This window comes from Megalobrama amblycephala, linkage group LG14 (assembly GCF_018812025.1).
Source record: "Megalobrama amblycephala isolate DHTTF-2021 linkage group LG14, ASM1881202v1, whole genome shotgun sequence".
Lineage (NCBI taxonomy): Eukaryota > Metazoa > Chordata > Actinopteri > Cypriniformes > Xenocyprididae > Megalobrama > Megalobrama amblycephala.
The window spans coordinates 45,175,042-45,199,333 of record NC_063057.1 but is presented as its reverse complement, the minus strand read 5'-3'; the positions used below and the strand labels follow the sequence as shown (position 1 = coordinate 45,199,333).

General features: G+C 36.7%; 1 protein-coding gene across 1 annotated transcript; it reads right to left on the bottom strand.

Annotated features, from left to right (window-relative positions):
• Positions 1-745: 745 nt before the first annotated feature.
• On the bottom strand, positions 746-24,292 carry LOC125245789. Its single transcript, XM_048156540.1, has 15 exons — positions 22,219-24,292; positions 21,792-22,133; positions 21,342-21,698; positions 19,522-19,623; positions 18,337-18,438; positions 17,617-17,709; positions 17,286-17,360; positions 16,962-17,063; positions 10,063-10,218; positions 9,835-9,918; positions 9,534-9,632; positions 9,281-9,364; positions 5,731-5,808; positions 1,011-1,121; positions 746-892 (listed from the first exon to the last, which is right to left on the bottom strand). The coding sequence occupies exons 1-15, from the start codon at positions 22,265-22,267 to the stop codon at positions 747-749; spliced, it is 1,980 nt and encodes a 659-aa protein (XP_048012497.1). The 5' UTR covers positions 22,268-24,292; the 3' UTR covers position 746.

Below are 24,292 nucleotides of genomic sequence, written 5' to 3'. Positions count from 1 at the left end.
TATGTGAAACAAAGGGAATGTGGCTTTGCTAATGTGCTTATATTTTTCTTCTGTACCTCAGCCACTGCCGTATTCCAGTCTGTATTAACATTTGTTTTTTTTTCCAAGTAATTTGGTTATTTCCGGCGGACTCCAGTGTGTTTTTTTTGTTAGTCTTTCACCTTGCATCTTACTGTACCTTTGAACTACATCTAGTCAATTTGATGTGACGCTTATTATGGTCGTAAACTTATCTTTGCAACAATTGATTGTCATTTCTCAGAATTTGCTTAAATTGTGGATAAGAGTTTTTTTTTCTTTTTGTATTATATAATAAGTGAAATCTTCAATTATTCAACATCTCCTTTTGTAAGATTGCTTATTCAAGTTTTGCTCCCATCAACCGCTGTCATTTTTTTTTTGAACAGCAGTCAGATTAAACAAACCCCAAATTTTGAAAAGCATAATTTTGCTTCCGGTGTGTGTCTTTTCTTCCACCCGGTTACAGATAATTCACCTTAGAATTTTTACTTTACAAATTACAGACATGGCCGATTCACTCGGGATTAAGATCACAGACAACCTCCGCAATTTTTACAAAAGACTAGAGGTCCTCAGTTAATACTAATCCCAAGCGAATAGGGCTTTTGCTGTGTATGGAAAAAGAAAAACAGTGTTTTCTTTAAATAATCATTTAATCATTTAGTTCTGCAGATTAAAGAAAGTCATATTAAATTAAGACAACATGTGGTTGAGTAACTATGGCTTTAAACTAATATGGTTTTTAATAAAAACGATTCCAGTTTATACTCACAGGGTGAAAAGATGTGTAAAATCAGCACTGATAAGACAAAGAAGCATTCAGACAGAAATATGATGATTCTCAGATCCCCCACTGCACGTTCACCATTAACTGAGGATAAGAATGAAAATATTACACAATAATGTGATTCAATTACGTTTGTAAAATAATTCAATCCTGACATGATAAAACACAATGAATAACTCTCGACAAGATTGTTTTCACTCACTTGTTGTCAGTATCAGTTCAGTCATCAGAACAACAGAGTTCAGTAAAACAAGACCAACAGCTCCAATCAGATACACAGGAAAACTATTGGAAAAATCCTCAGTCATGTCATCTAAAACATTAAGCAAATAAACAATAAATTACTAAGATTACTGTAGAGACAGAAAGTAAGACTGTTAAGTTAGCACTTTTAAACATCCGCTCACTTAAAAATAAATCACTTCTAGTCAATGACTTAATAACCACAAACAACCTAGATTTTATGCTTCTAAATGAAACGTGGCTTGAAGACAGCTGCAGTGCAACAATCCTGAATGAAACAGCCCCTCCTAACTTTACTTTTATGAGTGTCTGCAGAGCTGTTAGGAGAGGTGGAGGTGTAGCTGCTCTATTTAAAGATGTCTATCAATGCAAGCAAGTGTCATTTGGTGATTACTTGTCTTTCGAATACTTGGGTATTGTGTTAAAAGGTGCTCCTCGCATTCTACTTATAGTTATTTACAGGCCTCCAAAATACTATCTTTGTGGAGGACTTTACAGAACTGTTATCAGCAATTTCCTCTTGAGTTTTACTGTTTTGCTATTACTGGGGATTTTAACATACACATAGAAACTGCAGAATCCAATATGGCAAAAGAAATCATAACTGTTTTGAATACTTTTGATCTGACTCAGCATGTACATGGAGCTACACACAATCGTGGACACACTCTAGATTTAATTATTAGTAAGGGTCTAAACATTTCATCCATTGTCATTAAGGATGTAGCGCTATCTGATCATTTCTGTATTTTCTTTGATTTATTGATCTCTCTGACTGTTGAAGTTAGATCTATCTCGGTCAAAAAGGGATGCTTAAATGAGAATACTAGTGCACTGTTTATGAAGGCTATATCTTTAACACCAAGCATATCTGCAGACTCTGTTGATTTTCTCCTTGATTCTTTTAACTCAAAAGTACAGAATGTTATTGATAACATTGCTCCTGTGAAAGTCAGGAAGAAAAGTGGCAGACAAAAAGCACCGTGGAGAAACTCAACAGCAGTGCAAAATATGAAAAGACAATGCAGAAAAGCTGAGCGCATGTGGCGAAAGACAAAACTTGAAATCCATTATAACATCTATAAAGATATTCTTCATGCTTTCAATGTGGAATTAGGCAAAGCTAGACAGACCTTCTTCTCAAATATTATAAACAGAAACTTAAACAACACCCACACTCTTTTTGCTACTGTAGAGAGACTAACAAACCCCCCAAGTCAGATTCCCAGTGAAATGCTCTCAGACAGCAAATGCTGTGAGTTTGCTTCCTTCTTCTCTGAGAAAATTAATAATATCAGAAAGGCGATCAGCACATCCTTGAGCTGCACTGTGATAAAACAGATCAGATCACAACATCAGAAAGCAGCTATAATGTCTGTTTTCGAAGCAATTGATGGTAAAAGTTTGGAAGAAACAATACAGCACCTTAAAACATCAACCTGCGCCCTTGACACACTTCCCACATCTTTTTTCAAAAGCGTGTTTAACTGTTTATAAGCAGATCTCCTAGAAGTGGTAAATGCCTCGCTTCTCTCTGGGATTTTCCAAAATCCCTGAAAACTGCAGTTGTCAAGCCCCTCCTGAAAAAAAGCAATCTGGATAACACCATATTGAGCAACTACAGGCCAATCTCAAATCTTCCTTTCATAGGCAAAATCACTGAAAAAGTTGTTTTCAATCAGCTGAACAAGTTCTTTAGCTTGAATGGATACTTTGACAACTTTCAGTCTGGTTTCCAACCGCATCACAGCACAGAGACAGCACTCATAAAGATAATAAATGATATTCGCCTTAACACAGATACAGGTAAATTATCAGTGCTGCGTTTGACACTGTCGATCACAACATTCTTCTTGACAGGCTCGAAAACTGGGTTGGGCTTTCTGGGATGGTCCTTAAATGGTTCAGGTCATACTTAGAAGGGAGAGGTTATTATGTGAGTATCGGTGACCATAAGTCTGAGTGGACATCCATGACATGCGGAGTCCCTCAAGGTTCAATTCTTGCACCCCTCCTGTTCAACCTATATATGCTGCCACTGAGCCAAATAATGAGAAAGAACCAAATTGCATATCACAGCTATGCAGATGACACCCAGATTTACCTAGCCCTATCACCTAACGACTACAGCCCCATTGACTCCCTGTGCCAATGCATTGATGAAATTAAAAATTGGATGTGCCTAAACTTCCTTCAGTTAAACAAAGACAAAACTGAAATCATTGCGTTTGGAAACAAAGATGAAGTTCTCAAAGTGAACATGTACCTTCACTCTAGGGGTCAAACAACTAAAAATCAAGTCAGGAATCTTGGTGTGATTTTGGAGTCAGACCTGAGTTTCAGTAGCCATGTAAAGACAATAACTAAATCAGCATATTATCATCTCAAAAATATTGCAAGAATTAGATGCTTTGTCTCCAGTCAAGACTTAGAGAAACTTGTTCATGCTTTCATCACCAGCCGGGTGGATTATTGTAATGGGCTCCTCACTGGTCTTCCCAAAAAGACCATAAGACAGCTGCAGCTCGTACAGAACGCTGCTGCCAGGATTCTGAGCAGAACCCGAAAACATGAACACATCACACCAGCCCACAGGTCCTTGCACTGGCTTCCAGTTGCATTTAGAATTGATTTTAAAGTACTGTTACTTGTTTATAAATCACTCAATGGCCTAGGACCTCAATACATTGCAGATATGCTCATAGAATATAAACCTAACAGATCACTCAGATCATCAGGATCAAGTCATTTAGAAATACCAAGGGTTCACTCAAAGCAAGGAGAGTCTGCTTTTAGCTGTTACGCCAGCCGCAGCTGGAACCAGCTTCCAGAAGAGATCAGGTGTGCTCCAACAGTAGCCACATTCAAATCCAGACTCAAAACACATCTTTTTATCTATGCATTTGCTGATTGAGCACTGTGCTATGTCCGAACTGTTTGCACTTTATTTTATACATATAATTTTTTTATTCTTTTAATTCCTTTTCCTGTTTTTATTTCATTTTAAAAATCTTTTATATATCATCTTGTTATTCTGACTTTTAATGCATTTTAAAGGTGCCCTAGATTGTTTTTTTACAAGATGTAATATAAGTCCTAGATGTCCCCTGAATGTGTCTGTGAATTTTCAGCTCAAAATACCCCATAGATTTTTTTTAATTAATTTTTTTAACTGCCTATTTTGGGGCATCATTAACTATGCACTGATTTTTTCAGCACGGCCCCTTTAAAAGATGCGCTTCCTCTGCCCCACGAGCTCTCGACTATAATACAGTGCATTTACAAAGTTCACACAGCTAATATAACCCTCAAATGGATCTTTACAAGATGTTCGTCATGCATGCTGTATGCATGCTTCGAATTATGTGAGTAAAGTATTTATTTAGATGGTTACGTTTGATTCTGTGTGAGTTTGAGGCTATGCTCTGTGGCTAAAGCTAACATTACACACTGTTGGAGAGATTTATAAAGAATGAAGTTGTGTTTATGAATTATACAGACTGCAAGTGTTTAAAAATGAAAATAGCAACGACTCTCGTCTCCGTGAATACAGTAAGAAACGATGGTAACTTTAACCACATTTAACAGTATATTAGCAACATGCTAATGAAACATTTAGAAAGACAATTTACAAATATCACTAAAAATATCATGATATCATGGATCATGTCAGTTATTATTGCTCCATCTGCCATTTTTCGCTGTTGTTCTTGCTTGCTTACCTTGTCTGTGCACAGATCCAGCCGTTAATACTGCCTTTCCTTGTCTAATGCGTCGAATGGGCTGGCATTATGCAAATATTGGGGTCATACATATTAATGGTCCCGACTGTTACGTAACAGTCGGTGTTATGTTGAGATCCGAGTGTTTTCCGGATGTCTTTTAAACAAATTAGATTTACATAAGGAGGAGGAAACAATGGGGTTTGAAACTCAATGTATGTCTTTTCCATGTACTGAACTCTTGTTATTCAACTATGCCGAGATAAATTCAAATTCTGATTCTAGGGCACCTTTAAATATTGCTGTCTGGTTGAAAGAGCTGGGAGAATTAGGAAGAAAGTGTTTAGGTTAAAATTTGGTAAATTTGGATAAGGGGACAAACCTTGGGGAAATTTGATCTGTAGTGCATGGTTAAGATATCTCTGGATTACACTCAGGACACTTTCCAAAGGGGAAATTTGAACTGCGTTGCATAGATAAGATATCTCCGGAAGGGGGATTAGGGCTGTGTGGTGCAGTTTGAGGTGTATTGGCAAAAGGGGAGATTGAAACTTTGTTTATCAGTTTGAAGTGCCTTAACAGGTAGCAGTCCTGCTGTGTGAGGAAGATCCGTTTAGATCCACTCTGACGGACAACAACAACAACAAAAAACTCCCTAAGACTTCCTAGCTCTTCCATCCAGATAGCAAAATTCTCTGTTTTTACTGTCATTTCTATTCCTTATGTTCTATTTTTATTATTCTTCTTTATGTAAAGCACTTTGAATTACCATTGTGTATGAAATGTGCTATACAAATAAAATTGCCTTGCCTTGCCTTGCCTAAATAAGTCCTCTGATTGGCTGCAACAAATAATCAAGAAGTTGTCAAGTGGCCTCATAATGGGTGAAATAACTGAACCAGCTGCTTAAACATTCTTGAAAAACACCATGTTAATTATTGTTGATTAACATGTTACCTGCTGAATGGCTGGACTGGTTTTCTGTCACACCATCCCGTGAGCCGCTGATTGTACAGTCGAGGCAGAACAGCTTACCTTTTAAAAGCAGGATCATGGAGAGCAGAATATACAGACAGAAATTTTGTTACTAAAGACATTTTGTTTTAAACTTATCACTTTGTAAAGACCTGTCACAATCCCACACCAGATGCATGGATGGAAGGATTACTTTAGAAATGTATTCATTTTTAATTTCTAATCACTTACTACAAAGTAACTGGCATTTAATGTAAGGGCTACAGTTACACTACATTTGTCCTTTCATTAAAATTGGACAGACAATAAAGTTATGTTGAGGCCCCAGAGAACATCAAGATCAAGATGGCACTGCGGATGACCGCCTCGGTGTGGAGCTATGCAATTATTGTGTTGTTTTTGTTTGTTTTTCCTGTGTTTAGTCTCTTTTAATTAGTTTCACCAAAGCCAAACTACTGGACATTAGGAGGAGCCGCGGTGATGCTCAAACATGCGGTCAGACACAAACGGGGGAAACGAGCTGGTGTGCTGGTTAAGCTCTGTGAGCGTAGCTTCCGAACAGCACTCCCTAATATTCACCTAACAAAACTTATTACAGGTTTAGCTGATTTCAGTTTCTGCCTGTCTGGTATAAGGACTGTTTTTGAAGCTGCAGCCACCAATCTGGATGAGCTCATGGATACTGTAACATCATACATCAGTTTCTGTGAGGGTATGTGCATTCCTACCAGGACGTTCTTTTTATCTAATAATGATAAACCATGGTTTACAGCAAAAATCGGACGGTTTCGTCATCCCAAAGAAGATGCTTACAGAAATGGAGATAAAATCTTGTACAACCAGGCCAGAAACAAACTACCAAAGTGGCTAAGTGAAACTACTCTGAAAAAGTTTTCATCCAACAATCTGGCATCAGTCTGGACAGGCCTGAGAAACACCCCATGGCTAACGATCTGAATGTTTTGTTTTTTTTACTGTAGGTTTTAAAAGCCCAGTCTCATACCCCAACACCTGCTGTGACCTGCACTTCACACATTCACCAACACCTCTAGCAACTCCCCTCCAACCTGCGCTTAAGGTCTGTGTGGATGACGTGAGCCGGGTCAGGAAAGAAGACTACGAAAGCACCAGGCCTAGATGGTGTCTCACCTGCCTATTTAAAAGTCTGTGCTGACAAACTCAGCCAATCTTCTCGCAGATCTTCAACAGATCACTGGAGTGGTGTGAAATTCCCTGCTGCTTCAAACACTCCACTATCTTTCCAGTCCTCAAAAAGCCTAAAATCACTGGCCTTAATGAATACTGACCTGTCAATCTCATGTCTGTGGTCATGAAGTCGTTTGAAAGACTGGTGTTGGTCTCCCTAAGAGAACATCAATGGACCCCTCCTGGATCCCCTTCAGTTTGCTTACAGAGCAAAGAGGTCTATGGATGATGCGGTCAACATGGGACTGCATTACATCTCGACAGGCCTGGGACTTATGCAAAGATCTTATTTGTGGACTTCAGTTCGGCCTTCAATACCATCATGCCTAATCTTCTCACAGCCAAACTGACCCAGCTCTCTGTGCCAACCCCAATTAGTCAGTGGATCACCAGTTTTCTGACAGACAGGCAGCAGCTAGTGAGACTGGGAAACTCACATCCAGGAACCTCACTATCAGCACAGGTGCTCCTCAGGGGTGTTTGCTCTCTCCACTGCTCTTCTCACTGTACACAATTGACTGCACATCAAAAGACCAGTGTTAAGCTCCAGAAGTTTGCAGACGGCACCACTGTCATCTGCCTCATCCAGGATGGTGACGAGTCTACATACAGACAAGAAGTTGCAGTCATTACAACCTGGAGCTGAACACATTCAAAACAGTGGAGATGATAGTGGAATTCAGGAGGAACAGCCCAGCACTCAGCATCATGAACAGCACTGTGGAAGCAGTGGAGTCATTCAGGCTCTGGGGCACCACCATCTCTCAGGACCTGAAATGGGACAATCACATCTGCTCGATTGTCAAAAAGGCCAAGCAGAAGTTGTACTTCCCTCGCCAGCTGAGAAGGTTCAATCTGCCACAGGAGCTGCTGCTGACACAGTTCTAGTCAGTCGTCAGTGAGTCTGTTGTATGCACTTCTATAACTGCCTGGTTTGGTTCAGCTACCAAATCAGACATCAGGAGACTACAATGGACAGTTGTATTGTCCATTGAGACCTTATCGGTGCCCTCCTGCCCATCCTCCAGGACCTATACTCTTCCAGAGTGAGAAATCTCAGACTCCACTCAGCATGGCCACCACCTGTTTAAACTGTTGCCGTCAGGACAGCGATTCAGATCACTGGGCACTAGAACATCTAGGCACAAGAACAGTTTTTTTCCTACAAGTCATTTCCCTCTTGAACTGTTAAATGCCTCCCAAGGCATATGCCTGTAAGTGTTATAGTCCCACTGTCTTTCTAATATCTAATATCAATATCTTTCTAAACTCAGTTGATAATTATTTATATTATTTACAATACTGTACATATGTTCATAATCTGTAAAAAGTTTTTAATATGACTAAACTTAACTGTGTCTTTATATTTTTGTATTTTATTCTTAATGTTTTATTACTGTTTCTTGTTGTTGTATTTGTATGTGTGCACTGTGTTTTCATTGGCGCCTTGTTAATTGGTCTTTTTATCTTCTTAGGATTAGTTCACTTTTAAATAAACTTTTCCTGATAATTTACTCACCTCCATGTCATCCAAGATGTTCATGTCTTTCTTTCTTCAGTCGAAAAGAAATTAAAGTTTTTGATGAAAACATTCCAGGATTTTTCTCCATATAGTGGACTTCAATGGGCACCAAACGGTTGAAGGTCAAAATTAGTTTCACTGCAGCTTCAAATTGTTCTACACGATCCCTAATTTTTATATGCAATATGCTAGTTCAATAGTATATATCAATTAGTTCAAACTTTGACCTGTGGAGGGCAGTAATACGCTTAGCATTGTCTACACTGCCGGAATTCTAATAAAGAAGAAGAGAGCTAGTTCAAGATGAGCATTTCTGGTTAAAATGTTTAAAATTTAGAAAGAAAAAAAAAATTCTGAAAATGAGTGATAGTTTCTCTAGATAAGACCCTTATTTCTCATCTGGGATCGTGTAGAACAATTTGAAGCTGCAGTGAAACTAATTTTGACCTTCAACCATTTGGAGGCCATTGAAGTCCACTATATGGAAAAAAATCCTGGAATGTTTTCATCAAAAACTTTAATTTCTTTTCGACTGAAGAAAGACATGGACATCTTGGATGACATGGGGGTGAGTAAATTATCAGGAAAAGTTTATTTAAAAGTGGACTAAGCCCTCTTGTTTGTCCTTGTACTTGGTCCGATCTTGTTCTTTGCTGGTTGTAGTTTTGAGAGTATTTCTGTTGCATTTAGATCCGTAAACCCCTGCATTCTTGCTGAGTCTCCTCAGCGTTACAGTTACAAACAAGAAACGAAAGTTGTGGACTGAGAAACATGCAAAGAGGACTAAAGTAGATGATTATGTACCTAGATTGCTGCTCAACTCCATGTGAAATGTGATTATCCACAGTGTTTGTAGAAATAAAGCTGTACAGGTCCATCCTGCTCTATCTGTACAAGAAGTATTTATCATAGAAATATATTTATTGAAGAAAAGACTCTCTTAATATTCAGACATTTCAAAATTAAAACAACAATTTTAAGCTTTAGCAAAGTGTATATGAACTTTTTACATGAACAGATACAAACTATTCACAAAAATATAGAAACATATTCATACCTATTTCATTTTTCAGTAAGGAAACGTAGAAATAGACCAGTGCTGCATTCATTACAAACATAAGGATTATCCATACCGTTTCATCAAGGAAATGTAAACCTGGAAAAGTTTTGGTTAAGAAAACCATCAGTAAACTATCTTAACCACTGTCCTGAATTAAATACAAACACTGATTTTACCAATAATGTCTTCAATGATCTTTGTTTTATAACTGAAACTGGATTTACTTTTTGATCCAGAACTGACATCCTAAATAAAGTTATAATGATAAGCAGAATAGTATAATTAATCACATACTTACAGCTTTTTTCTCTCCTTCTTATTCCATTCACACAAGAAAATGACACAAAAAACAACACTTGAAAAACTCCACCACCAACATAATCTAAAAACAGAAGAAAAACAATTTACAGGCACATCAAAAGATTCAATGTAATCAATGTAAAGTTAAAATGGGTTAAAGTTTAAATATGAATACTACCCCTTTTAATCTTCCAAAAAGAAAACACATAAATAAAGGTACACTAACCTATAATTGTATGTCCAAACGCAATGAACAAAAGGAGGAATTGAAATGAAGTAACACAAAAAAAGATCAGTATAGCTGCATATTCTAATTTAGCACACATCCATTTAAATATCTTTCCATGCCATGGCATCTTCTGCTCTCTGAGTTCAGCCAGCTCTGTAATATAAAATTTAAAATCAATAAACAATAAATGCATATGGTTTATTCATGTTTGTGCTTATAATATAACATAGGCTTTTAGAGTTGGTAACTTAAAAGTAATATATTTCCTCAAAATACAAAGTTTAATCTGATATCTAATGTTCCTCAACTACACATATACATAATATTTTGGGTCAGAGATGTTCTTGAATGACAATGTAATTTAATTTATTGAACTACGGCAACATTAGATTAATGCATGAGTTCATTTAGACAATGGAAAAAAGGCCAAATGGAGTTGTAATATCTCAGCAGGAAACTCATTCATCCAACCACAAGAGAGAGCCATCCTCCGAATAATATCTCACTTTTCTACAACTTCTACTTCCTGTTTTCACCATACATTAGTGATGCAAAATCCGATTCATTTTTGCAAAACCGTTCTTTTCAGAAAGTTAGGCCCAACGAATTGGTTCAAAAAGCCGATTCAAAGGTTCCTGGTGTCATAAATGATTTCTTTTCTATTGTCATGTTATATGAATGAAACATTTAAATAAAGTTACTGTATTTGTGTCAACGCATATTAAAACATTCAAATAAAAAGTTATTTGTGTCAACACAAATTGCTGATTATAGCCTTTCATTCACTTAAAGGATTTGTTCACGTTCAAATGAAAATTAGCCCAAGCTTTACTCACTCTCAAGCCAGATGTATATGACTCTCTTCTTGAATGAACCTAATCTGAGAAATATTAATAAATATCCTGACGCATCCGAGCTTCATAATGACAGTGATAGGGATCAATGAGTATGAGCTGAAGAAAATGCCTCCATCCACATCCATCCATCATAAACGTGTGCTCCACACAATTCAGGGGGTTAATAAAGGCCTTCTTAAGCGAAGCGATGTGTTTGTGTAAAAAATATATCCGTATTTAAACAAGTTATGAAGTCAAATATCAAGCTTCCGCCAGACTGCCTTCCGTATTGAAGTTGTGAAGAAAGTGTAAACTGGAGTCATGTCAGTTACACCTTTTCCATAAGTTCAACACGGAAGGCGTAGGACGTAGCATAAGCATTGTGAACTGTAGGAGTTTTACACTTTCTGCGTATGCTGAATATGGAAGGCGGTCTTGCGGAAGCTAGATATTTTACTTCATAACTAATAATAATTTTGTTACACAAACGCTTCCCTCTAGAAGGCTTTTATTAACCCATCGGAGCCGTGTGGAGCACACGTTTATGATGGATGGATGTGGATGGAAGCACTTTCTTCTGCTCATACTCACTGATCTCTATCACTGCCATTATAAAACTTGGATGCGTCAGGATATTTATTATTATTTCATTGATTGTGTTCATCAGAAAGAAGAAAGTCATATACACCAAGGATGGCTTGAGGGTGAGTAAAACTTGGGCTAATTTCCATTTGAAAGTGAACTAATCCTTTAAGTTAATTGAGTTTGTGGTCACACAGTTGCATTCACGGATCCTTTATGTCAGATACTACTGACCAGTATTGAGTAACGTTAGCCTACATCTTCGATAAAATGTTATAACATAGTCACAATAAGCATATTTCCAGTACATGCGACATGCTTGCATTGTATCGTCAAGTAACTCCTCAGACAGTTGGTTGAACCCTCTCATTCAGTTCTTTTTGAGTTGCATGTGCTACTTTAGCTGTGTGTTTTGTGTCATCAACTTGGAACTAAAGTTTGATTCACTTCTTTTAGTGAACCAGCTCAACGGGTAACTTTTCAAAAGAACGACTCGCGAAGATTTTATCAGCTTACACTACCATTGTAGTCCCGCTATGCAGTAACAGAATAGAAACATTAGTGATTTTGTGACGCATTACACTGGTACACATTTCTCTTTAATGGTTCAACATTAAAGGATTAGTTCACTTTCAAATAAAATTTTCCCGGATAATTTACTCACCCCCATGTCATCCAAGATGTTGATGTCTTTCTTTCATCAGTCGAAAAGAAATGAAGGTTTTTGATGAAAAAATTCCAGGATTATTCTCCTTATAGTGGACTTCAATGGCCATTTCAGAAGGTTGAAGGTCAAAATTACAGTTTCAGTGCAGCTTCAAAGGGCTTTAAAGGTGTCATCGAACGTTTTTTTTACAAGATGTAATATAAGTCTAAGGTGTCCCCTGAATGTGTCTGTGAACTTTCAGCTCAAAATACCCCATAGATTTTTTTAAATTAATTTTTTTAACTGCCTATTTTTGGGCATAATTAGAAATGCGCTGATTCAGGCTGCTGCCCCTTTAATTGCTCGCGCTCTCCGCCCCCTCCTGAGCTCTTGACTCTATCACTGCATAAACAAAGTTCACACAGCTAATATAACCCTCAAAATGGATCTTTACAAAGTGTTTGTCATGCATGCTGCATGCATACATCGGATTATGTGAGTATAGTATTTATTTGGATGTTTACATTTGATTCTGAAAGAGTTTGAGGCTGTGATCTGTGGCTAACGGCTAATGCTACACTGTTGGAGAGATTTATAAAGAATGAAGATGTGTTTATGCATTATACAGACTGCAAGTGTTTAAAAATGAAAATAGCGATGGCTCTTGTCTCCGTGAATACAGTAAGAAACTATGGTAACTTTAACCACATTTAACAGTACATTAGCAACATGCTAACGAAACATTTAGAAAGACAATTTGCAAATATCACTAAAAATATCATGTAATCATGGATCATGTCAGTTATTATTGCTCCATCTGCCATTTTTCGCTATTGTTCTTGCTTGCTTACCTAGTCTGATGATTCGGCTGTGCACAGATCCAGACGTTAATACTGGCTGCCCTTGTCTAATGTCTTGAACATGAGCTGGCATATGCAAATGTTGGGGGCGTACATATTAATGATCTCGACTGTTACGTAACAGTCGGTGTTATGTTGAGATTTGCCTGTTCTTCTGAGGTCTTTTAAACAAATGAGATTTATATAAGTAGGAGGAAACAATGGAGTTTGAAACTCAATGTACCGTAAAACTTCAAATAATAGCCGAGTCCCAAATAGACGCCTGTCTCTTTTAAACACCTGGTGTGACGACAGGTTTGGGTAAATAAAGGCCGGTCTCAAATAGAGGCCTGGTCTGTTTTTTTAGTATCGGGTTGTATTTGATCTTCTCAAACCCGTCAGATCGTCTGTTCTATGTTTTGATTAGATTTCACGTGACAGACACAACAACAGTTCATGAACGACTCATCACTACGGCAACATAACAAAGAGGTTAACGAACTTTCTTTTAGTCTTCAGTTTTTCTTAATTCTCTCAATACCACCATGGAGACAAAAAGAAAAAAGTATGATTTGACATTTAAGCTGACAGTTGTCAAATTTGCTGAACAAAATTCGGGAGAAGCAGCAGCAAGACATTTCTCGGTTGATCCAAAGAGAGTGCGAGAATGGCGTAAAAATAAAGCTGAACTGCAACGTCTGTCCGAGGAAGACGACAAAAGGGCCAGACTGTGAGGTGGAGGGAGGAAGAAGGCCAGTGAAGAGCTGGAGGTGAGCGTGTGTGAGTGGATCCACAGCATGCGGGCAAAGAGTCTCACGTAAAATGATCAGGGCCAAGGCAAAAGAAGTGTATGCAACAGTGAGTGACGGCAGGGATGAGGAGAGTTTTACTGCGAGCGCTGGCTGGCTGGACAAATTCCTGAGGCGCAACGACTTTTCAGTCAGAAGACGCACAACTGTGGCCCAGTTTCGTTTTTTATGCTGCCAATAATCTAAGACATTTATTACACTAAATTATTTGTTAAACACATTCGTTTAGGGGTAACTTGTATTGTTCTGCCCATTGCGGTCACATCGTTTCGTTTTTTATGTTTTTTTTTTTTTATGCTGCCAATAGCTAAAGACATTTCTTACATTAAATGATTTGTTAAACACATTCAAATTAATTATAAATAAAACGTAATATAATGTTACATCTATAATAAACATCTCAACACTAAATTAAAGGCCTGTCTCTTATAGATGCCTGTCTCAAATACAAGCCGGTGCAGTTCGGCGATTTGGGTAAATAGAAGCCCGGGCTATTATTTGAAGTTTTACGGGTATGTCTTTTCCATGTACTGAACTCTTTTTATTTAACTATGCCAAGATAAATTCAATTTTTAATTCTAGGGCATCTTTAAATGAAACCAGACGAGGAATAAGGGTCTTATATAGCGAAACAATTGGTCATTTTAAAGAAAAAAATACAACTGTATATGCTTTATAAACACAAATGATCGCCTTGCATGTGCTTCCGCTTTCCGTATTCCACTTCCACTGTATGTCCTACGCCTTTCCTATTCTACTTATGGAAAAAATGTAACTGGCGCTGCGTTCGTTCCGTAAGCAGAATAGGGAAGGCGTAGGACATACAGCGTAAGCTTTTTGAAGGAAAGTGCGGTTTTGGCAGAAGCACTCGTAAAGACGATCATTTGCTTATATAAAGTATATACAGTTGTATTTTTTTTTTGAGAATGACAGATAGTTTCACTAGATAAGACCCTTATTCCTCGTCTGGTATTGTTTAAAGCCCTTTGAAGCTGCACTGAAACTGTAATTTTGACCTTCAACCATCTGGAGGCCATTGAAGTCCACTATATGGAGAATAATCCTGGAATGTTTTCATCAAAAACCTTCATTTCTTTTCGACCGAAGAAAAAAAGATATGAACATCTTGGATGACATGGGGGTGAGTAAATTATCATGAAAATTTTATTTGAAAGTGAACTAATCCTTTAACAGGATGCAGCTCAGACTATACAATATAGACTTTGTTAGTGTTCCCTTTCAAGTGAGTGACTTCATTTTCACAAGTGCTAATCTAGTCCCTACATGTCTGAATCGATCACTTTGTGTCTATAAGGGACAGATTGAGTTAATAATTCTTTTTCATTTACTAATTGAGTATTGTTATTTCTGTTTGTTTAAAACCACTCACTCATTACTTATTTGCATTAATTATTTGCTGATCGGAGTGTTCACTCATGTCTTGACTCTTTCTTGTACTCTTTGTCTGCCTGCCTTGCGATTTAGACTTATTTCTTTTTCACTCCAATAAACCTCTGCACATCGATTAAACAACTTCTCTGAGTGCGAGTGTCTTACAGAAGTAAAATGTAGTTACGCACTTAAAAAAAGTAACAGGAGTCTGATAAATACAGGTGCTGGTCATATAATTAGAATATCGTGAAAAAGTTCATTTTTTTATTGTAAATTATTTTTTAAAATGAAACTTTCATTTATACTAGATTCCCTACATGTAAAGTAAAACATTTCAAAAGTTTTTTTTTTTTTTAATTTGTTGATTAGAGCGTACAGTTAATGAAAGTCCAAAATTCAGTATCTCAAAATATTATAATATTTACATTTGAGTTTCATTAAATGACCATCCCTACAGTATAAGTTCTGGGTATCTCTTGTTCTTTGAAACCACACTAATGGGGAAGACTGCTGACTTGGCAATGGTCCAGGAGACAATCATTGACACCCTCCACAAAGAGAGTAAGTCACAGATGGTCATTACTGAATGTGGTGGCTGTTTACAGAGTGATGTATCAAAGCATATTGAATGCAAAGTTGACTAGAAGGAACAAATTGGGTAGTCAAAGGTGCACAAGCAACAGGGATGACCACAAGCTTGAGAATACTGTCAAGTAAAGCCAATTCAAACACTTGGGAGAGCTTCACAATGAGCCAAATGAAGCCGGAGTCAGCGCATCAAGAGTCACCACACTCAGACATCTTCAGGAAAAGAACTACCAAGCCACTTCTGAAACAGAAACAACGTCAGAAGCATCTTACCTGGGCTAAGGAGAAAAAGAACTGGACAGTGAACAGTGGTCAAAAGTCCTCTTTTCAGATAAAAGTAAATTTTGCATTTCATGTTGAAATCATGGTCCCAGAGTCTGAAGGAAGACTGGAGAGGCACAGAATCCAAGCTGCTTGAAGTCTAGTGGGAAGTTTCTGAAGTTAGTAATGATTTGGGGGGCCATGACATCTGCTGGTGTTGGTCCATTGTGTTTTATCAAGTGCAAAGTCAATGCAGCCATCTTCCAGGAGATTTTGGAGCACTTTATGCTTCCATCTGCTGACAAGCTTTATGGAGATGCTGATTTCCTTTTCCAGCAGGACTTTAGCACCTGCCCACAGTGCAAAAACCACTTCCAAGTGGTTTGCTGACCATGATATTACTGTGTTTTATTGGCCAGCCAACATGCCTGACCCCTGAATCTATGGGATATTTTCAAGAGAAAGATGAGAAACAGTCGATCCAACAATATACAGATGATCTGAAGGCTCAATAGTGCCTCAGCAGTGCCACAGGCTGATCACTTCCATGCCACACTTCACTGATGCTGTAATTTGTGCTAGGAGCAAGTCATTTGCTGTAAAATGTGCTGCTGACCAAGTGTACAAATGAACAGACTTTAAAGAACTTGAACTCTGTTTTGAAAATCCATTTTTTCATTGATCTTAGGAAATATTCTAATATTTTGAGATACTGGATTTTGGACTTACATGAGCTGTACTCTCTAATCATCAACATTTAAAAAAAAAAACTTTTGAAATGTTTTACTTTACATTTAGGGAATCTAGAATATATGAAAGTTTCATTTTTAAAAATAATTGACAATAAAAAAATGAATTTTTTCACGATAATTATATGACCAGCACCTGTATAACTATACATTGCTAAAACAAATAAACACATAAATCAAGTAGAAATACTCACGTCTGATGATGTAGAGAAAACTGAGAAGAACAAATACTCCAAAAAAGGTTATTATATTTCCTTTTTCAAGTAAAATCCTTTCCCAAATGCGTCTAAGAAAAACTGGCTCACAAGAACATAAAAATACCAATTACCAAATCTGAATGAGGCACAACTTTGTAAAATTCTGAATATGTAGCCAAGCTAATATAATTATAATATAATAACATTATAGCTACAATTATATAATGTTATTAGATTAGATAAAATACATAATTTGTACAATACAAAACCACTATGATTAAATAAACATGATTAAAGTGGTGGAATATTTAGATTACTAACCTGAATAATAAAGTATTCCAAAAACACCTAATTCTAATCGAAGACCTGAAGATTTAATCCATTTTCTTATAATATCTGTAAACAAAATTAATTTAAAGAATATGAATATATATATATATATATATATATATATATATATATATATATATATATAACCTGTTAGCACATCAGCAGCAATAAAATTGAAAGCATTAAAATTCTGCATTTATTTAAAGAAAATGTATACAAAATTTATCAAATTTAAATAAATAAATAAATAAATAAATAATTTAAAAGTAATTAATACAGAGAATTTATGAAATCCGTAAATTGTGTAAACAACTGGAAATACCTGGAAAGTCCTCTAAATATGGTGCAGTCCAAATCAAAATCAGTGGCCTCAGAATCTGCAGACTAGAGCAAGAGATAGTCTCATACAGAGATCCTAAAACAAAATCAGATTTGTTTAATTATCTGATACATTTACCAACATCCAAAGAGAAGTAATGAGAATCTGACATTAATCATTAGAAAATGCGCTGACATGCAAATTGTCGCTTCGTTACACAAATGATGCAATGCTACTATGGAAAGCCATTACTAGTAACAGTTCAATCAGAGAGCTCTACAACTGAATTCTTACTAGCAACAATTAAATTAGAGAGTTCTCTAAATCAATTAGTGGGCTCTCTGATTAAATTTTTACTAGTAAGAATTCAATTGTAGACCTTTATAATGAAAAATTAATGGAAGTCAATGGTGACAAATAAGAATTGAATTAGAGAGCTGTCTAATCAGCTGTCTAATTATTACTAATAATAATTGAATTAAGGAGCTCTGTAATTGTAATTGTTACTAGTAAGAATTGAATTGTAGAGCTCTCTGTAATTCTTAATAGTGAAAATCCAATTACGATGAGTAACGCTGCTGGGAACATTTTTAGCTAAAACGGCTTGCCATACTGCTAAACTTCTTTACTTCTGAGAGCTCAAATAAGGTGTCAGAACAACATTGCCTTTTTAATTTGGTATCAATAGCTTGGAAATATATGTGGGAAAACAGAAATACTCACCTTCAGTAATACCCCAGAGGATAAAAGCAAACGATGATATAATATTTGGAAAAAATATATGAACACACCCAAGAGTCCTGACATGTTTTCTTGCAGCGGTGTCTGAAGAAGATACAGAATGTCAGTGTTACATACAGGGCCTAAATACTTGACAAATGTGTTCACATCCATGAAACTATGTTATTGAGCTTAATACATAACGTAATACATCCTTTCCATTCAACTTTTGGCCCTCAACAATAGAATAATACCTAACAAATAAAAAAAAAATAGTTTAGCCTTTAACACCTTTTACATGACACTGTTTCTTTTCATGGCCACAGGTAAAATAAAATACAAAAAACAGTTGCCATAACAAAATCTACTATTTCAGTCAAAAATAATTTAAAATTAAATGAGTTGCTTATTATCACATTGAAATAAAAAATTTAAAGCCTGTACAAATACTTGAAATCATGAAGTAATGGAAATAATTGCGATTCATGTAACAATCAGTACATATTCCATTTATCTATTATAACTTTTATGCCATTTTGGTAGCTTGGCTGTTTCCTTACAAAGGTCCATAAATTCATCAAGTTTTTCATCAGGTGTGTGACATTCTTTTTTAATATGATGTCATTACATTGCTGTCTTGCTGCCAGCCGATCTATCTACCTGAGCATCGATATATCTACCTTTCCAATGATCACAAGAACATGCAGTAATCTCAGACAACTTAATCCAGATGTTTTAATCAAATTCACTAATTTGTTTGAAGAACCAAATTATCCAGAGATCGGCTATCACTATTAGAAGATCTGGCATCTGTCAAATCATCAAATGTATTGTACGAAATATGACTCCAGAACAGAACAGAACCAAACCAAAACAGAATGTACATGTAATGATAATGTAATTTTTGGAACAAATACGTGTACCGTTACACCCCCCACTAAACAGACTTTGGCAAACATGTTTGTTTATTTTCCCACTTGTTGAAAACTGTTAAAAGTTTACTCATTATTTAATAGAGTTTTATTTATTTATTTATTTTTATTTTTTTTGACATTTCAATTCCAGCATATACAAATTCTTAAGAACAAAATGTGGTTTGTCATTCAAGAGTGTCTGCAGGTTTATGGTCTGCTGCTGTCCAGCCAACTTTTCTCACAATTAATAAGAACATCGACCTTTTGAACATACCTTTATCTTGTGATCTGCAGTAAATTAGACAGCAGAGCAGAAGTGTAGATCCAGATGCAGTAATGCAGAGAATCAACACCATTATATGTAAAGTAGAAAAACCTGAAAACAACAGAGATACTTACTGTACACAAGAGTTACATTTCCTTAACCAACTTCACAGAAAAGTATTACAGTTAAGTATTGGTTTATTAAACTGATTATAACTCCTGCTGCCATTACACCACATTTCAAATTATTATGCAAGTGACATATCAGTATTTCAGTACAATAAACACTCAGATTTTAGTTTTTCTAAGAAATGTTTGTTTATTGTCTTTTTAGATAACTGGTATCAATCTCAGACTAAATAATTTGCCAGGTCTATAGAAACCCTACTTAGAGGTTGTTCCACATTATTAAGCAAGTCACAGTTCTCATGCAATCTGGGATGAAGAAAGATCTTTCTGAAGATGAAAAGCATGAAATGGTGCAATGTTGTGCAAAAGGCATGAAAACAACTAATATTGTGTGAAACTGAATGGAGATAATCAAATTAGATTTGTGGGTGATTTAGAGCACAGCAGAACTTTGTCAGATAAAGGCTTATTAATGAAAGTTCCTGTCAAAAAAAATAATTGTATTAAAAGGCTATAAAAAAGCCAGCATTGAGCAGCAAACAGGTATTTGAATCATCTAATGTCTCTGGAGTCTCAAGAAGCTCTCCATGCAGACTGGCAGTTGTGCGTAAAGATGCATTTCAGCCATCGCTAACCAAACCTCACAAAGAAAAACATTTACAGTGGGTGTAGAAATGTACATAAAGACTAATTTTTAAAAAGTTTTATTCACTGACTAATGCCGTACTACAATGGATGGTCTAAATGGATGGATTTCTGGTGCAATTTCGTGGTTGGTGAATGGCCACCACGTTCCAACAAGACTGTGACGTCAGCAAGGAGTTGGCAGGTGATGATTTGGGCTGGAATATTGGGAAGTGAGATGGAGGGTATTAAAATGACTTTTGCAAGATATGTGGAGTTCATAACTAGCCATTTTCAGCTATGGTATAAAAAGGAGGATAGTGCCTTCTGAAATACAATGTATTATACACTATCCCATGCTGCAAAAAAACACCACAGCAAAAAAAACTGTTTGAAAATGTATTTCTAAACCCACTGTAAATGTTTCTCTTTGTGAGGTTTGGTTTGGAGTGGCTGAAATGCATCTTTACGCAAAACTGCCAGCCTGCATGGAGAGCTTCTGGGAGCTATCAGGAGTCCAGAGACACCAGAAGCTTCAAATACCTGTTTGCTGCTCAACATCTGCTTTTTTTTTATAGCTGCCCTTTCAATACAATTAATTTTTTTGACAGGAACTTTCATTTATAAGCCTTTATCTGACCGAGTTCTGCTGTGCTCTAAATCACTCACAAATCTTATGATAATTTGATAATCTCCATTCAGTTTCACACAATATTAGTTGTTTTCATGCCTTTTGCACAACATTGCACCATTTCATGCTTTTCATCTTCAGAAAGATCTTTCTTCCTCTCCATATGGCATGAGAACTGTGACTTGCTTAATAATGTGGAACAACCTCTAAGCAGGGTTTCCATAGACCTGGAAAATTATTTTGTCTGAGATTGATACCAGTTTTCTAAAAAGACATGGATAAATAAACAAACAAACATTTTCTTAGAAAAATTAAAATCTGAATGTTTATTCTAATGAAATCTTACTGATATGTCACTTGCATAATAATTTGGAACGCAGTGTAAAATGCAGTTTTACAAACTGTGACGGGGTTATATTGATTTTCTTATTTGTGTGTCGACTCACCCAGTTGTTCTAATACTACAGTTGCATTGACTGATAAACCTCTAGCAAACACATGACACATGTAAACTCCTTTGTCTTCAGTTCTGACATTCTTCAGTCTGATGGAGAAGTTTCCTTTGGGGATTTCATCCGTAAAAAACTCAGCTCTGTCTCTATATCGCTCATATGCTGAATCTGCTTCAATCGTATGGTTTTGGTAGAGGAGAACCAGGATTAATTCATCTTTATCTATTTTCTTCCATGAAACCTCTTCAATCTCTTCAGGTGGGATGTGAGAGTCCACAGAGCAGCTCAGAGTGATGTCCTCACCCGCATATGCAGATATGGAGTGATTTGATCCTGATACTATCAAACGCTCTGAAGGAATAAACAATGAAAATCTCAGCATTACAGTTATACATATTTTCATGAAATCCTACATAAAATATCTGCAAAACCCTTCCCACTCACCAGCTTTTATTTCAACCACAGTTTCATCAGACTCCTGGTCACTGTGAACTTTACATCTGTATTTTCCCTCATCTTCAGCTCTCACACTGTTCAACAGGAGGGAGAAGTTTCCATGTCGAATCTCCTCAGTAAAGAAATGAGCTCTATCATGATAAACCTGGTGCTGGGTCTCTGGTCTACTCATACCATCTTGAAACAGATGCACCAGAGTCTCGGAGTCTGTTCTTCTCCATTCTACTTCCAGACCCTCCATTATTAAGGGTTTATCAACAGAACAGTTCAGAACCACTGAACCTCCAAGAGGAACAACCAGAGGACCAGAGGGACCTTTCACCTGAAAGCCTAAAAGACAGAGAAAACGGGACCCTGTTTTTGTTGAGAGAGAGATATGTAAAATTATAACTCAGTAGAAACTGATAATACATACCCTCTGAGATCATCAGCAGTAACGACATTATGAAATTATGTAGGTTCATCTTGAATTAGAAAAACATAAAAATGCAATAAATTATTGTAAAACAAAAACAAAATGTTGATAACGGAGAATTTCTTGAGTCGCCTGCAAAGCTTTTACTTTCATTTTTTTAAGAACAAACAAGTTTATAACTGGGTCACGTCAGGTAATATATTCAAGTTAAATATTATCTTTTACAGACTTTAACTCGCTTGCACAATCATGCAAACTGCCAAAGAATATCTCTGGAATAAGTATGTGTGTGCATGCAGAGTAGATGTATGTGAAAATGATTTCTAATGCAGCCTATATGCATGCATGTAGTTTGGATGTGTGTGCAATGCATGTTGGATAGGTAAATTTATGATCATATCTCAAACATTTTTATGGTAGTATTCACTAACAGGAAATTGTAATGGGTGAGCATACAATATGTTTCTTGTGCCCACGTGAAATTTTTTTATTTTTGCAAAGGTCCCTTTAGGGGCTTCGTAAAATCAAATAAATAGATTTATTGCAAAGTTTATTACAATTGACTAAAGTTTCATTTATAACTTTTTGAAAGGCTTACAATGATTACGTTTTAGAGTATTTCTGATTTTCATTGATAATGCTTTAGAGAGTATTACTGATTTTTTTTAATAATAACCTTAGAGACTGTTACTAATATTTTCTTTATTGATAACCTTTTAGACAGTTACTGATATTTTTATTGTTAACTTTTTAGAGAGTCCTCTGGTGAAGAGCAGCAGCTTCAGTGTGTCAGAAAAAAGATAAAAACCCAAGCCCCCTACACTTCAAAAGGACCAACATCAAAGTCTCCCCCCTCCTTCAACATCAACATGGATGAGGAGGGCCATTCCCATTCCTGAGCCTGTACTTCAGTACAGCAAGAATATGGGAGGAGTCAATCAGTCTGATGCACTGATCGGGTACTATAATGTTCTACATAAGACCCGGAAGTGGTGCAAGAAGCTGTTTCAGCATCTCTCGGACATTGACATTGTTAATGCTTTCATCCTGCATAAAGAGCAAATGAAGGTCAAGCATTTGCTGCCACTGATGCAGAAAAGCATTCCAGGAGAAGCTCATGAAGGAGCTTCTTGAAGCAGCCCAACCAGACACAACTCATAACCAGCCTTCACAAATGTGCATGTCTGCATATGTACAAGAAGACAGCACTCAGCACCTCGCACACTCAAAAAAATGTGTGTGAGGTGCCAGGTCATCTAGACCAGTGGTTCCCAACCTTTTTTACGCCAAGGCCCACCTCCTCTCTGAATCAACATGGCACTGTCATGATCATTACTGGGAGTGCCCTTGTCTGCCTCTAGAGGGCACTCCTACCCGGACTGTTCCTCACCCCTTTTGTGAACTGCATTTCCCATAACCCACTCCTGGACTCATTACCCCTTCATTGCACCCAGCTGTCTTGTCTTGTGTTATGTTAATTAGTGTCTGTCTATTTATACTCAGTTGGTTCTGCTTTTGTTTGTGGTTCGTTGTATTGTGTTACGTGCACCGTGTATCCCTGGTTTTCTGTGTTTTGTGGACTGTTTCCTTTGGTGTTTGACCCTTGCCTGTTTTCTGGATTTACGATTTTGGATTACCCTATATAATAAAGTTTAATCAGTGCCATTACTAAAAGATTTGCCATCCTGCGTCTTCTCGTCATCTCCTCGACCCGCTTCCCTTGGTGATTTTACACATAGAAAAGGCAAAAAAACGTTTTTCACTGTCTTGTTTTCTCTCAGAACGATGATCTGAGTTATTTTCGCCATTATCAATGCAGCATTAATGACATACAATGGTGACATTGTTCACAATCATGACAGAAAACAAATTACTGCGCTAAACTCAATGACGGAAAGGCTGCGCGATCCTGTCAATATGGCGGATAAACAAAGAAGTTTCCCAGAACTCAATGCGGCGTGACGTCAGATTCATATTCTCTATAAACTGTATACATATATATCTCTGAGTTAAAAGATTAGTCCACTTTTAAATAATCTTTTCCTGATAATTTACTCACCCTCATGTCATCCAA